We start from the raw sequence: 16,543 nt of genomic DNA, 5'->3' as shown, positions 1-16,543 counted from the left end.
GATAGGTGCCCTCCAGGAGGCAGTGCCCTTATCTGGAGGTGTTCGAGAGAACTGCCATCAGAGAGAAATGGCCTGAAGAAGACTCGGGCACCTTATTGGCACCTTTTTTGACAGGGGAAGCCCAAAGAGCTTGTCAGGATCTACCTGTTAATGATGGAGCTGATTATGTAAAGTAAAAGTTAACCATCTTGTCCCACTATGGGCATAGCCTCCCCACTCGTGCCCAACGTTTTCATGCATGGATTTTTGATCCGACCCAGCCAGTTAGACCTCAAATAGCCACACTGACCCGACTGACAAAAGCCTGGCTCACTACAGGGGAAGGCCCCACAGTGGTGGAAAGCATTGTGCTGGACCATTGCATTCGCTCCCTGCCAGCTGAGGCCAAGCGCTATGCTGTACAAACCAGTCCTGCTGATGTTGAGACTCTGACAGCCCTATTAGAAAACCATCAAGTGACAGTGGAGGTAATGAAAGTGAATCGTCATGATCCATCGAGAATGGGCCGTTCAAGTACCAGAGGAGGGCCACCAAAAAACCAGGGGGACTCTCAATTGGCAAGGTCAGTAACACCAGCCCAGACCCCAAAACCACCTCTCTGGCCACCAACCAGCAGGCAAACCCCACGAAGGTGTTACTCCTGTGGACAGGAAGGTCACTTATCCTGGGGTTGTCCAGGAAGGGAAGAATCCATGCCCTCTGCAGACTCTGGTAGTAAAGCATGTCACTATGGGATGACCTGTTGGGCAACCCAAGGGACAACAGCCCCCCGTATTCCTGTAAGAGTGGCCAACCAAGACACAGAAGCCCTTCTGGACTCAGGAAGTGTGGTAACCCTAGTACGGCCTAAATATGCACTTGGGCCAAAAGGCCCCTCCATAGTGGTATCCTGCATTCATGGAGATAGGAAGAGCTACCCAACGGCACAGGTTGAGATGATAACTGCCCAAGGAGGATGTACTTTCAAAGCTTGGCCTCTAGAACCCAGAAAAAACCCGACCAAGGCCTAAAAGCCATGTAAAGCGAAGTATCGAAAAACCTCAGTCCTTACGGGTGTTCACAGAACCTTCAGATCAGCAGTCAGGGAGGGAGTCAGTGACCCCAGAAAGCGGTGTAGTAAATATCTCTCTGGAAGATGAAGCAGAAACTCCCTCAAATGTTGAACTCTTCTCTGAGTCCCCCCAAGCGGAGGCATTTGAAAGGGATAGGCCTGGGCAGTTTGGCACCACTCAGCTGCAAGACCCTAACCTGGAACATGCTTGGAAAAGCATCAAGGCTGTGGATGACCAGTTACTAGAGGGGGTGAGTGAACTAACTTATCCACATTTTGCTGTTAAAAATAACTTACTGTACCTAGTCATTAAGATTGATGGGGAGGTTGTTGAGCAGCTATTGGTACCTAAACCCTATCTCTAGAGTGTTGTAATTGGCTCACTCCCATATCTTGGGTGCCCACCTGGGAACGGAGAAGACATACAAACGCATCCTGAGGAGGTTTTACTGCCCAGGGGTGAAGAGAACAGTTGAAAAGTACTGCGGACAGTGTGCAACTTGCTAGAAGACCAGCCCCAAGGTAAACTATCACAACCCATTGATTCATTTACACATTATTGAGACTCCCTTCCACAGAATAGCAATGAACATCATGGGGCCACTGCCCAAATCCAGCCAGGGCCATCGATACATTTTGGTAATCCTGGATTATGCTACTTGATATCCAGAGGCCATAACCCTACGAGCAGCAATTGCTAAAGCAGTGGCCAGAGAGACATTCCTGCTTTTTAGCCAAGTGGGCATTGCGGAAGAGATTCTAACAGACCAGGGTACCTGCTTCATGTCCAAAGTCATAAAAGAGATGTGTAAACTGCAGAAGGTGAGCGAGATTCGTACCTCTGTGTATCATCCTTAAAGCAAATGTTGAGAAAAGTGACTGAGGTGGATGGGAAAATCTGGGATCAGTTATTGCCTTATGTGCTGTTCTCCATAAGGGAAGTGCCCGAAGAGCTCCACTGGATTTTCCCCATTTGAACTCCTCTATGGGCGAAGGCCAAGAGGGATGATGGATATTGCCAAAGAGGTCTGGGAGAATCAACTGTCGCCACATTGCTCTGTAGTGGAACATGTGAAACCGATGCACCAACGGATGACTCAGGTATGGCCAATTGTTCGAGAGCACATGAAACGGGCACAAGAGGCCCAGGCATGAGTCTACAACAGAGGGGCTCAGCTGAGAGAGTTTCAACCAGGAGAAAAGGTAATGGTGTTGGTACCTACACATGAATGCAAGTTTCTTGCCAAGTGTCATGGGCTGTATGAAGTTGTTGAACGAGTGGGTCCAATGAACTATAAGATTAGGCAGCTCGGTCGGCGCCGGGTCCACCAGATTTATCACATAAATTTACTCAAGAAATGGTATGAGCCAGAGCAATGTTTGCTGTCCACACTGTCATCCCAAGTCCGCTCCCAGGAGCCTGTGGAAGTGGAAATTGGAGCACACCTGAGCCCAACCCAGCAATAAGACCTTCGGGAGATGGTAAGCCAACATTCAGATGTATTCTCCCTACTACCAGGATGGACCACAGTGGTCTACCATGACATAGTCACAAAATCTGGTAGGAAAGTGAGACTGAAGCCCTATCGCATCCAAGAAGCTCAGAGGGAAGCTATTCGTGAGGAAGTAAGGAAGATGCTGGCCCTGAGCATCTTTGAAGAATCCAGCAGTGAGTGGTCGAGCCCAATTGTTTTAGTCCCCAAGCCTGATGGCAGTGTAAGATTTTGTAATAATTTTAGAAAATTGAATAAAATCTCACAATTTGATGCTTATCCAATGCCCAGAGTGGATGAGCTCATTGAGCGCCTGTGGCCAGCCCGCTTCGTATCCACCCTGGACCTGACTAAGGGGTACTGGCAGGTCCCCTTAACTGACCAGGCTAAGGAAAAAACTGCATTTTACACTCCTGATGGGTTATTTCAATACCTGGTTCTACCGTTTGGGGTCCACAGGGCACCGCCAACCTTCCAAAGAATGATGGATAAGATCCTTCGACCCCATCAGGAGTATGCAGCCGTCCTGCCTGGATGACATTGTGGTTCACAGTGCTGACTGATCTTCCCACCTGAGCAGATTGCGGCCTGTATTGAGTGCCCTCCGGAGGCAGGCCTACCGGCCAACCCAATCAAATGCAAATTAGGATTGGAAGAGGCAGAATATCTTGGGTTCACCATTGGACCTGGTAATGTTCGACTGCAGAAACGAAAAGAGAGACACCATCTCCAAGTGGCCAAAACCGGTAACAAAGAAACACGTAAAAACATTCCTGGGTCTGGTTGGATATTACCGTCAGTTTATCCCAAACTTTGCAACACTGGCAGCTCCATTGCATGACTTTACCAAAAACCACCTACCTCACTATGTCGTCTGGTCTGCTGAAGTAGAACAGGCCTTTTCCTCTCTTAAGCAGGCCCAAGGTGAGAACCCAGTGTTGATAACAGACTTCCAACAACCCTTAACTGTCCAAACTGATGCCTCAGAGACGGGCTTGGAAGCAGTCCTTTCACAGCAAAGAAATGGAGAGGAACATTGCATTATGTTCAACAGCCGTAAGTTACTCAAACATGAATGCAATTATTCCACAGTTGAGAATTAATGTTTGGCCATCAGGTGGGCTCTCAAAAAGCTGAGATATTACCTGCTGGGTAGAGAATTCACCCTTATTACGGACCATGCTCCTCTTAAATGGATGTCTACTTCAAAGGACTCTAACGCTCGTGTCACACGTTGGTTCTTGGATCTACAGGACTTCTGCTTCAGAGTGGAGCATCGAGGCGGAAAATTGCAAGGAAGTGTGGATGCCTTGTCACGGAGGGAGGAGTGCCTTTGGTCGGTCGCTCCTGGTAATAGCCTGGAGCTGAGGGGGGGACCAGAGGAACCCCAGACCAGAGGACCAGGCCCCGTCTAGGAAAATCATCAATCATGAGTACTTCCACCTGCTCACCCTACAGACATGGAACCACCTACAGCTACAGTCAATGATGACCTAATGGAGGTCATCATAAAGGTGGCCCTGCCATGGAACGGACATAGTGAACACCAACAACAAAGATAACGAAGATACCCCAGACTGGGAAGAACTAAAGTTTCCATTTAGATTTCTTTTTGGACCCTCAATATTTCTTGGCTGAATAAAAGCCTCAGTTTGGTTAACTCTCCATCTGCCTCTCTTGTGGTTGTGTTTAGTGGCAACTAAAACCTAATTTCACCCTAGGAGTTCACAATATATATATATATATATATATATGCATATATATATATATATATATATGCATATATAGACAGAATAAGGCATTGGAATGTGTTTTATAAGAACTGATAAACAGCCACAGGATGTTTTTTTATTTTTTTACTCTAGTGCTTGTTTTTTGTGCTTTTTTTTATATTACAGAAAGTACATAAGCCATAAGATCTTGTCCGGCTAAAAAAATTGCATATAATAAAGAACACAAACTCCAGCAGCTTTTGGACACTGAGAACAAAAAATCCCAAACCATCTGTTTGCTTCCTAATGGATTTAACCCTGTGTTTGGGCATGCGTGGATGACACAACATCTGTCACTCACTGTGAGCTTCACTAAGGGGCACGTGGGCTGTCTGAATAGAGACAGATGTTGGTTTTGCAAGCCCTGATGTCTGAGCTCAATTCTGGGGCACCTGAATGCCGTGACCTCTCTGACTATAATGACAGCGAGACCCCGCGGTCACAGCCTTTGTTCAACAGAACGGGTGCATGTCTCTCTGTTACAATTTTGTCTTCTGGGTCGTTCCACAGCAGCCCTGGCTACGCTGAACTTTGGAAATTATTTAAAAAGATAATTATTAAAAATATCTTATTTAGATGGCTACTTCTGAAAGATCAAATGTGAACACCACAGAAATACATAACATGTCTCATGGATACAAGAGGGCAGACAAATAAAGGCCACTGAATTTGTGAATTCAAAGCTAGTTTGTCTAGGTTGCTAAAATAATAGGAGTGCCACTTACTCCCTTACATTCAATGGTGATCATAATACTATACTAATTTTATAATTATAAATAATATGAATAAATCAGTCTAAAGTTTGGAATAATTGTAGTTTTTTTATACTTTTTTTTTTTTTTAATAAGTCTCTTATGATCACCAAGGCTGCATTTATTTAATGTAAAATACTTTAAAAACAATCATATTGTGAAATACAATTACAACTTAAAACAATTGTTTTCTATGTGAATATGTTTTAAAATGTGATTTATTCCTGTGATCAAAGCTGAATGTTTTCATCATTGCATCATTACTCCTGTCTTCAGTCACATGATCCTTCAGAAATTATTGTGATAATTTTCTGATGAAAAAACTTGTATTATTATTATTATGATTATTATTATTATTATCATTATCATCATCATCATCATCATCATCATCATCAATGTTGTATATAAAGGTTTCCACAAAAAAAATTATATATTATTATTATTATTATTATTTTATTTTTATTTTTTGTAGAAACCTTTATATATTACCATTCAAAAGTTTTGGTTGAGAGACTGTGTGTGTGTTTTAAGAAATTGATACTTTTATTCAGCAGTGATGAATTACATCCAAAGTGACAGTGAGGATAATGTTACAAAAGGAATACATTTTACAATTTTAAAACATATTCAGAAAAAAAACAGCTATTTTTAATTGTAATAAATATTACAGTTTTAGAGAATATTTGAGCAAATAATCATTTTTTTAGCGCCTTTCGAAAGCCCAAGGTCGCTTTACGCTCCAGTTATTTATTTTTTTAATCCAGAATTTATCTCTCTCTCTTTTTTCATTGCTTGTGAAGTATCAAAAAAAATGCAATTAAACAGAAAGAACGAGTATTTACAGTATGTTTGTGATTGAGAGAGAAAGGAGGAGGAGATGTTAGAGGGGGAAGGGGTGGTTTGGTGGTAAATACCCGGCTGTAACAACACACAACCGGTCAGATCAGAAAGGACGAAATTTGGCGTGATTACAGTCAGATCAGCAGACGATCATGCTGTTGATTAAACCTGATGTCTAGTTTTATTTCCAGTGTTTGATTCGGCCAGACCTCAGCTCGTGTCATCATGCTTTAGACCACTGTGTGGCTATATCTGTCTGGATTAGGCTTGTTTAACACCTTCCAACTCTCGGAATTAGCGCTTTCACGTCGGATCATCGATAGATTAGTGTTGATCTCGTCTTGGGCTTTTAAGGACACTGTTTGTGTGTGTTTTACAGGAGCTCGCGAGCAAACAAAAGCGCTAGCACAGCCGGCTAACGCTAGTTAAACACCGGTGCCTTTAGTCGTTTTATCTCCGAATCTATCAGTGATGGACATCGGAAATGATTCAGCTGCTTTACTTATTAGATAAGTGTGTGTTTGGACTAAGAGGTTCATTCAATGAATCTATGAGTTTGATATTAGTAGGTTAGAGTAGCGGTGTAGCTTGACATTAGCGTTAGCCTGTTAGCGTTAGCGACTCCTTTGTTGGGAAGACTAAATGTGATTTCACTCACTTTGCTTTTGAGATTTCGTTTTTATTCAATCTTATCGATTATTTTATTGTTTATATCTTACTATCGTGTATATAAGAAGTTCGTTTTGCTGTAACATCAGTGTTTTATTAAGATAGGAGCAGGAAATGTTGAGCAGCTCGTGTCTCTGGTAATACACGGCTGTAGAACAAATACAGATATTGTATGAAAATAACTATACTGACACTACAGACTATAACAGTTCATCGTTTAAAGCTAGTATGGACCACATTTCGAGTTTAAACAAGATCGGTTTGCTATGGACACATCTACTCTTCATCTTCATGGGTAAGACACTTTATTTCGCTACTCTAAATATCATGAAATCTTCTTGCGTTTTACAATTATTGTTGGTAATAATAAAGTACCGTTTGTAGTGTAATGTAGCAAATACTACATGTTAAACAATGTCGTTTCAGTAAATTAAAGCCTAGTGATATTTCAACGGAGTGTGCTGGTGTTCATCCACATACATTGGAGTTTCTCTAATGCTTAAATAAGGGTTGATTTAATTACTCTCATACACACATAATGAAATCATATGATCTGATGCAGAACCGGTGATTTATCAACAATAAGGATGTTTTTTTTTTCTCTAACTGTATGGCAGTTATAAATTCACATTTACTGGAAAACAATAGCATACATTGATCTGTTCATGTTTCAACTGCTTCCAGCATTATCTCAAGTAATTTCTGAAATTGAAAAAAAAAAAATGTTTTCCCACTGGATAACATTAGCTGGGTCACATTTGAATCAGCACAATTTGAAAGAAAAAAAAAACAATTCCAAAAGATTTTTGGATTTTTTTTTCAAAATGTGCTGATTCATATATATAATATACTTTTTTTTTTTTTTGATGCCTCTCCAAAGCCCAAAATTGATTTACAAAAGTAGTTTAGAGGAACACAGTCAAACATTTATAAACATTTATAGTCTAACATTTATAGCAAAGTTTAAAATACACAGACCAAGAACCGAAGAGTTATACACACATTTACATGTTGTTTACAAAAGAACTGGATCATAAATTCATCTTTTTTTTCTCTCTTGTGAAGTACCGTTTATTCCAATGCATCTGTTCTAGTGTTCCTGTAGCTCAATTGGTAGAGCACTGCGTTATCAAGCGCAATGTTGGGGGTTCGATTCCCAGGGAACACATGATATGTAAAAATTGATAGCCTGAATGCACTGTAAGTCGCTTTGGATAAAAGCGTCTGCTAAATGCATAAATGTAAATTTAATTTAAATTTGAAATTTGTTGCTGGTCATATTACAACTGACCTATTGATATAGGCAAGTTGAAATATCCACCTTATCCGTCAGTTGTTGTACATTTGTTGTGTGGCAGTGGCCAGGTTTGCATGCGGCTGTTTCCCCTGTACTGTGCTCCCATCATGCAGTCAGCTGTTGTAAGTAGCCCCATAAGTGAGGGAAACCCCAACAGATGATCAGCAAGACCGAACAATGCATGCCCCTCAGGGCTTATGTCGAGTTTTCTGTGGTCATGCATACAGAAAAGTAGTCTATTGTGAATAGGATGCCTACAGTATACTGCAGAACTAGAAGAGTAGTATGCTATTGGGACATAGTCAGAGATTTAATTGCTATGCAATGGCCACAGCTGCCACACAAGACTAAGCCAGGTTTTAACCCAGTCACTTTGTTGATGGTAGATGTGTTTGGTGATTTTCTTGCATTATCTTTCAGGTTTAGCAATTGAAAAGGTATTACTTTCAAAGCAGATGAAACGTGGCTTCGATCAGTCAGAACAAGTCCAAATATTAGCCGAGGGCTATGCAGGTCTGATGTTCATGGCTTGGTCTCTTACAGTTATAAATGCATTACAAATATATGTGGGTGTTTGAACCAAATTTCGCAACAATGCTGGAAGCATTCTGGGTCAGTCTGTCACTCACAAATGCACCATTTTAATATCGGTTTGATAGTGAGTACGTATTGTTCCTGCTTGCGTCCAACTGTGGATGAAATTTCAGCCCTTGGTTTTCAAAGCCCTGCTGCACACCAGATTAAGTTTAAAGGATCAGCTCTTTGCCCCCTTTAGGTTTTCATCTACACACATTGCTTTCTTCACACAGCAGTCATATGCATCTTAATAATTGGAAATATGTTTTTCTTTTTTACAGTAAATGCAGATTCGTCGCAGCACAGCGAGAACGTATATGTATCAGGCATGGCGAACGGTGAGTCCTGACTTCAGATTTGTTTTACAGACCCAGGTTATAGATTTTTTTTGTAATCTTCAGAGCAAAATAGACTATGTGGATGACTGTGAACCAAAGCTCCTCCGTTGTTTCAGAAGTCCTCAAACACAGCTTGTAGGGAGCTGAATGTGCCTCTGGAGATCAAAGGAATGTAAGACATATAAAGGCTCGTGATATTTAGCCCAGATTAGTCTGCACGTTACCTCTTGCCTGAGTAACTGGTAACTGAAAGGTTAGCTTTGTACTGTAATATTTTCTCTGTGGTGAACGAGACATGAAGTAATCTGACACCACTGCATTCAATCCTCCATCGAACACCTCTCATGGTGTCGCTGGTCAGCCTCTGCTGTGCCGGAGCATGGTCATGTGTTCTGGAGGAGTGGCTTTGGAGAGTGATTTGCAGGGAGGGTGGGATCTTATGCTTTCAATGCTAGCTTGTTGTTCCCAGCCTCTCTGAAATCCCCCTACTCTACATTTAATCACCCATTATGTGTTAAAATATGCATGCAGGGGGTTAACCTTTGTTTTTGTGGTCTTCTCCAGCCTGTGGAGATGTAGCAGAGCAGATAAGGGCGTCCAGTGGAGTGATCACCAGTCCTGGCTGGCCCTTTGAATATCCTTCTCGCATCAACTGCAGCTGGAACATCAGGGCCAACCCTGGAGAGATCATCACCATCAGGTAACACCTCGCCACAATACTGCAATATTTGCCCTTCCACTGACGCTGTCAAGAGCTGATCAATAATAAAGATGTTCTTCACAGTTTCCCACAGGTTTAACCACAGACTTTTATTCTCTTAGTTGAATTTTGGTCATGGTCGCTATGAATTCCTGCAGTGCTGGTGGAGTCTGCTGTTCTGTACCAATGCAAACAACTGCTTTTGCTAAAACAAGCTGCCTCTTTAGATACAGATGCAAAACTTTGGGGATCTGTTTGTTTGTCATCACAACAGAGATGTTTAAGGCAGAGCAGTGTCTCTTGAATTCTCAAGGCGTTTGAATTGTATTTTGAGTTCTGTCTTGGTTTAAAAGAATAAGGTGTGTTTTTTGTTGTTTTAAAGCTGCTGCCACCTCAAACTCTTTTTGAAAGCTTTTTTGTGATTATTTCAGGTTTTTTTCCGCATTTGCTCTATTCTTGCACTGCCTGGTTGCTTCAACCAGAGTGTTTGTTTGCGTCTTTATCCTAGAATGGTGTCCATGGCTACTGGTACAGAAATAGACCAAATGGGTATTTTTTTCCACAGGATGTGACTTTTGTGGTGAACACAGCAACTTACTAATTTGTGAATGGGAACTGTTTTAAAAAGACCATTGGTTCATTTTTCAGCAAGACGCATGTCCCACAAGTATACCTTTTGTTTTTATAGGTATTTAGCATGGTAGAGTTTTTCCCGGCATCATTTCTTAATTGGTACTTCTTAATAGCAATTCAATATAAGTCTTGGTCTATTGATTTTTGAGGCTTGTGATGCAGCAAGACTAATTTGAATGAACTTATTGATGACAGGGTTACTGTATTTCATACTGTCATGCACATACTCAATGTTTCTGCACCTAAAACCAGTGGGATTTTTTTTAGTTTTCAGGACTTTGAAATTCAGAGCTCACACAGATGTGGTTTGGACTGGATCTCCATTGGAACCTACAAGAACCTGGATGGGTACCGGGCCTGTGGCTCGTCTATTCCTGCCCCATACATCTCCTCTCAGGATCACGTTTGGATCAAGTTCCACTCTGATGACAGCATGACTGGAAAAGGCTTCAGGCTTTCTTACGTAACAGGTAGAGCTGCTATTAAGATCCCTTTAAATACAGCTGTATCAGAGAGGATGCAGTTACGAAGATATCTCACACTGCCATCCAACACTAGTAAATTCTCTCACTCTTAAATTGTATTTGGTTACTGGATGTTATAAACATCCTCTAAAACATAGATGTTACCAAACATGGCTAAAAGTTGTCTTTTCTAAAGGGTGATATCTGTTTGTAATTGGTAGGGAAATCCGAGGAAGCCAGCTGCAAGCCTGACCAATTCCACTGCGCTAATGGAAAGTGTATCCCAGAGTCATGGAAGTGTAACACCATGGATGAATGTGGCGATAACTCAGACGAGGAGTTGTGCGCACAGCCTAATCCCTCCGCGTTCTTCTCCTTCCAGCCTTGCGCCTTCAACCAGTTCCCTTGTCTCTCACGCTACACCCGTGTTTACACCTGTCTGCCGGAGTCACTCAAATGCGATGGCAGCATTGACTGTCAGGACTTGGGTGACGAGATCGATTGTGACGTGCCCACCTGTGGTGAATGGCTGCGCAATTTCTATGGTACTTTCAGCTCGCCCAATTATCCTGACTTCTATCCTCCTGGCAGTAACTGCACCTGGCTGATCGACACCGGCGACCACCGTAAGGTCATCCTGCGCTTTATGGACTTCAAGCTGGACGGCACAGGCTATGGCGATTATGTTAAAGTCTATGATGGATTTGAGGAAAACCCCGGGCGTCTGTTGCGTGTGTTGACTGCGTTCGACTCTCGAGCCCCTGTAGCAGTGGTGTCCTCTTCAGGACAACTTCGGATACACTTTTATGCTGATAAAATCAATGCGGCTCGAGGGTTTAACGTTACGTATCAAGTAGACGGTTTCTGCCTCCCATGGGAAATCCCGTGCGGAGGGAACTGGGGTTGCTACACTGAACAACAGCACTGTGACGGCTACTGGCACTGTCCCAATGGCAGGGACGAGCTCAACTGCAGCAACTGCCAGGAAGACGAGTTCCCATGCTCTCGAAACGGTGCCTGCTACCCACACTCTGACCGGTGCAACTACCAGAACCGCTGCCCGAATGGCTCTGATGAGAAGAACTGCTTTTTCTGCCAACCTGGAAACTTCCACTGCAAGAACAACCGCTGCGTTTTTGAAAGCTGGGTGTGTGACGCGCAAGACGACTGCGGGGACGGAAGCGATGAGGAGAGCTGCCCGGTAATCGTACCCACACGAGTCATCACTGCCGCTGTAATCGGGAGTCTGATCTGCGGCCTGCTGCTGGTCATTGCTCTGGGCTGCACATGCAAACTCTACTCACTCAGGATGTTTGAGCGCAGGTTAGTGAAGCCACTTCGCCATACTAGAGCTAGAACAGAAATGGATTGTTGGGACTGTTTTCTCATCAGTTACCAATTAACGCACTGGCTGTTCTTCCAGGTCATTTGAGACTCAGCTCTCTAGAGTGGAAGCTGAGTTACTGAGAAGAGAAGCTCCTCCATCATATGGGCAGCTGATTGCTCAAGGACTGATCCCCCCAGTGGAAGATTTTCCTGTCTGCTCTGGAAACCAGGTATGAGACTACATAATTGTGTAGTTAAAGCCCGTTCAGACAAAAAATATAACTATAAAGATAACTATGTTAGTGTCCACATATAAGGATTTGTTTGTTAGAAGCACACAGTACAGTTTTAAGTGGATGCTGATAGGCTGTCAATGTTTTTAGCCCTTTCTTCAGCTGGAAAAAGTAGTTCGGAATGTGATCGTTCTTCTTTGTTGTTACTCTTATAGTTGTGGGTGGGCTTTTCTATTATAGAATTAGAATGATTTTTAAAAGATTATATTATTAGTGTTGGGGAAAGTTAATTTTATAAATGATGCTTTAGAACAGTGGTTCTCAACCCGCGGCCCGCGTGGCCTGTCAAGAATTCAAATGCGGCACGGCATATGCTGATTAAAAAAAATAAAAAAATAAAAAATAAAAACTTTCAGTTTTACAATTAATTTTATTTTTTACATTAATTTAAAAAATTAGGCTACTAATGAAATATAAGCTATATCCTAATGTTTTTATGTGAAATTTAGTTTTCCATATATTATTTTCAGACATGAGCAGACCTACTCGCATAACATTACGCATTTAACGAACACATACAAGCGCACTTTGGCAGAATTCAATTCAAATAGTCATCAACGGCCATTAGTTAAGGTAAAATTGAGTATCAGATTGGACAAATTTGTTTTTAAGGGAGAAAAAAAAAAGAAATGTGGAAAATGCCAGCGAATGAACACAGAAAAAATAATGGTCGCAGTATCAGTAGTGAAGGAGAAGTGCTAGATTTTCGGTTTGCCCCTCAACTCACTTGAAGTTCAGGCAAATAACACCATATACTACGTAGCAATCCTTAATTGAAGAAATGTGGCAAAACATCTCTGGAGAGAACCTCATATTATTAAATTCGAAAGTGCTTTCCATATTTGGACATCAACATAGGCTACATTTGTGAACGCACATTTTCTGCAGTGTCGCGCGTCAAGTCATGCTCCCGTGCGCGTCTTACAGACCGCATCTTAAAGCCTCTTATACTTTCTGCGCCCGCGAGTCCGCTATGGACCTCTAGGTAGGCGTGACGTAAAAATCGTCATCGGAGAGTGTGTGCGGAGGCTCTGAGCAGACGACCGCGTGGACAGGTGCGCGTGGTCCGTAGTCTTCAAAAGCACAATTGGACATGTTCAGGCAGTGTGAAGAAGCCCATTGCCAATCAAACCTGTGCAATCCGTCAATAAATGAATATAAAGACAGCGATGTGCAATAATTCTGGGCAATTGTTTGTTAACATGTTTGTTGCAGAGCGAACTGTCAGCCTGCGCATTCAGAAGTATAAATTGAAGTATGCGTCCGCACTGGCCGTGTAAGCATCCGGATTGCTCATCCGGAAAGTATAACACAGGCTTTACAATCGCAACTTCTTTGTGCTGTTACTCCTTTCGAGCTGAATCTCACATAATTGGTTAGCTCCCGACGGCATCAGGTGCTTTATTTATGGGGAGTAGAATTATTTATTTATTTATTTAATTTCAATGAATGTAATAGATTAGATATCATAATATGTAGGCTATAATATTATAAATCAGGTTAGTTTGTATTGGTGACGTAATATGTAAATTATATGCGTGCCGCCTGCGAGACTTGCACTGGACCATAATGCGGCCCACTGGAAAAAAAAAAGGTTGAGAACCACTGGACCACAATATTGTGTCACTCTGTAATAGAGTAAATAGTTGCACTACTTGGTTACTTTTTTTTATGGATAAAATATTATTTTTGTCTTATTTTTTTCTCATCTAGGCTAGGCTTACTCGTTTGTTTTTTATATATATATATTAAATACATAAAGGATATTTTTCTTATTCAACTTTTAATTATTGCAGGTCTGCGTCATATTCTGAGTTTGCATGTCACGGTTTTCATTTATTTTTAGGAATGCTGAATCTGTTTTTTGTGCAGGTGAGATGAGTAAATGCATGTTGACATTTATGATCCAAGCCTTCTCTACAATAAACTTGGTAAACTTTCACCAAGCTGCTGTCTGACTGACCTTAGGAAGTTCCCAGACAGTATGAAGCATGATGGCTGGCCTGCATGTTATAGGTGACCTTAGGTAACACTCAGTGTTGTTGTTGCTTTCAGGCATCTGTTTTAGAAAACCTAAGACTGGCAGTTCGCTCTCAGCTAGGATTCACCTCAATCCGGCTCCCCACCACTGGACGCCACAGCAACATCTGGAGACGCCTGTTCAATTTCACGCGTTCACGGCAGTCTGGTTCTCTCGCACTGGTGTCTGCCGACACAGAAGAGCGCTCTGATGGCAGTGCCTCAGCACGTGAGCCAGAGAGACTTGGCTCTCGCCGTGGACTCTTGCCCTTGGACTCTGATGATACGGACACTGAGAGTGAGCAGCATCCCCGCAGGGATGTCCCAGGAGCTGTTGGAGGCCTGATGGCCCCACTGCCACAGAAAACTCCCCCTACAACAGCAGTGGAAGCCATCGTCTCTGTGTCTGCCAGCTCGGCTCCACTGGTCAGCCGGGAGAGCAGCATCTCTGAGAGCATCTCAGAAAGTTCTGGAGTAACTGGATCTGCAACTACCAATACTTCTGCTTCTGCAAGGAGCCCCTTCGGCAGCGCTCTAAGCCGGGTCACCCGCAGCCTACGCTGGATTCGTTTCTCTCTGGGGCGCTCTAGCGATGGAGGGTCAAGTGGCATTGGGCAGAATCACAGCCCTCTGCGGCAGTTGGAGCAAGGAAGTGTGGGTTGCACTGGTATCGGCATTAGGGGTGAGGATGAGGACGACGTGGAGCTCCTCATTCCCGTCTCAGATGCAAGCTCCCTGGACAGTGATGAGAGCTCCAGGCCCCTGCTGGAACAAGGCCTGGAGCAGGCCTTCGGGCCCCACCTGACCCCCGCTGCGGTCTCTCTCAGAGGCCGGCTGGTGAGTAGGGATGGCCCCTGTGAACATTGTGGAATTGTCCATACGGCGCGGATCCCGGACGCTTGTCTGGAGGCAACGGCGAAAACAGAATCTAGTGACGACGAGTTACTGCTGCTCTGTTAAGACTCAGAGGAACTCCCTGACTCGGTACATGACCCATATGACTCTAAAATGCCCCTGCTTACATCTTGCAATTTCTGTTATCGCCCCCTAGTGAAGCGGAGGATGAGTGTCTTGTCAAGACATGTGTCCCCTTACAAGACGAAGAGCTTCAGAAATCGGGTACTTTTAAAGACCGGTCTGTAAAGATCATACAGCGTAAGAGAGCTCCAGTGTCCCTTCCACTGTGCAATATTGGTATTCATTGAGATGTTAACCAGGTCAAAGTCTATTTTTCTGAAGAGTCAAATTAAGCTCACGTAAAGTACAGAGTGAGCCGCTTTGCAGTTCTCTGTATGGGAAAGCAGCACAGACAGACCCGTCGATCCTGGACAGTGTGGGACAACGTAAGAATGAACACATCCAAGCGCTCTGAGTGATTTGTTCCCTAACCTTTAATTTATTTGTACTTTTGATCTCAGACATTTGTTTTATTAAAGGAATGGTTAACCCAAAAATGAAATGTCTACTCGCACTCATGCTGTTCCAGACATACTTTCTTGTGTTATTGTGAATGGCGTCCTAGCAGCTTTTTTCTTTACAGTGAACAGTTAATACAGGTATTATGTGATCCATATGACTCTGTGTTAGTAGTTCTCATATAAAGGTACGTTGTATTAGATTGGGCATCAGATGATTTCAACGATTTTTTTCACTGATTAACAAAAGTCATGCCGAAGTCATATGGGGTTCTCTTTTGTTTTTTGTTGTCCCCATGTAGTTTCTCTGTATGGAAAAGGCAGCTTTGACATTCTGGAAAGTAGCTCAGAGTTTGTTTAGGGGTTAACAAAGTGCTAAATAAAAAGTAATTTTGTATTTCGTATGATAGTCAAACCAGTTTGGAACAGTTGAGTAAATGACAATTTTCATTTTGGGTCAAATGTATTCTTTTAACTGCTTGCAAAAGGTGGGAGATAAAAAACGATTAGAAAATATGTACGTTTGTTCAAGTTGAGTGTAAATTCGTGTCCCTGCTGCAGTGGTACTAGGTGCATTACCTGCAAGAATTTAATTTATAACAGGTTATAATCTGAGAGGGAGCTACTATTTTTAAAAAAAATATTGCATTTTATAACATCCTCTTTTGTTTGTTGTATTTATTTTTTGTTACCGTAAACCTTTTGGTAACCTTTACTGTTTTGGTACTGAGAATTCTTGTGTGGGTGTGTATATTTATTATTGGTTTTCATTTCAATAGCGTTTAACTGAAAAAGCATGTCCAACTGTCTTGTGCTTTTTTTTTTTTTCATTTTATGATGCGGTGTTAATATATATCTATATAATTATATACACATACAAAAACACGCAAAATAGTGTATATATG

At 42.4% G+C, this 16,543-nt stretch overlaps 1 protein-coding gene across 1 annotated transcript; it reads left to right on the top strand.

The window, feature by feature from the left end:
• The first annotated feature begins 5,963 nt into the window (after nt 1-5,963).
• LOC132104502 (low-density lipoprotein receptor-related protein 12-like) lies at nt 5,964-16,037 on the top strand. Its single transcript, XM_059510019.1, has 7 exons — nt 5,964-6,872; nt 8,732-8,788; nt 9,353-9,488; nt 10,389-10,591; nt 10,807-11,908; nt 12,009-12,141; nt 14,260-16,037. The coding sequence occupies exons 1-7, from the start codon at nt 6,806-6,808 to the stop codon at nt 15,181-15,183; spliced, it is 2,622 nt and encodes an 873-aa protein (XP_059366002.1). The 5' UTR covers nt 5,964-6,805; the 3' UTR covers nt 15,184-16,037.
• Nucleotides 16,038-16,543: the final 506 nt, after the last annotated feature.

The sequence above is a fragment of the Carassius carassius genome, chromosome 25 (assembly GCF_963082965.1).
Source record: "Carassius carassius chromosome 25, fCarCar2.1, whole genome shotgun sequence".
NCBI lineage: Eukaryota > Metazoa > Chordata > Actinopteri > Cypriniformes > Cyprinidae > Carassius > Carassius carassius.
The sequence above is the reverse complement of the archived record's forward strand: the minus strand, read 5'-3'. Positions and strand labels throughout refer to the sequence as shown.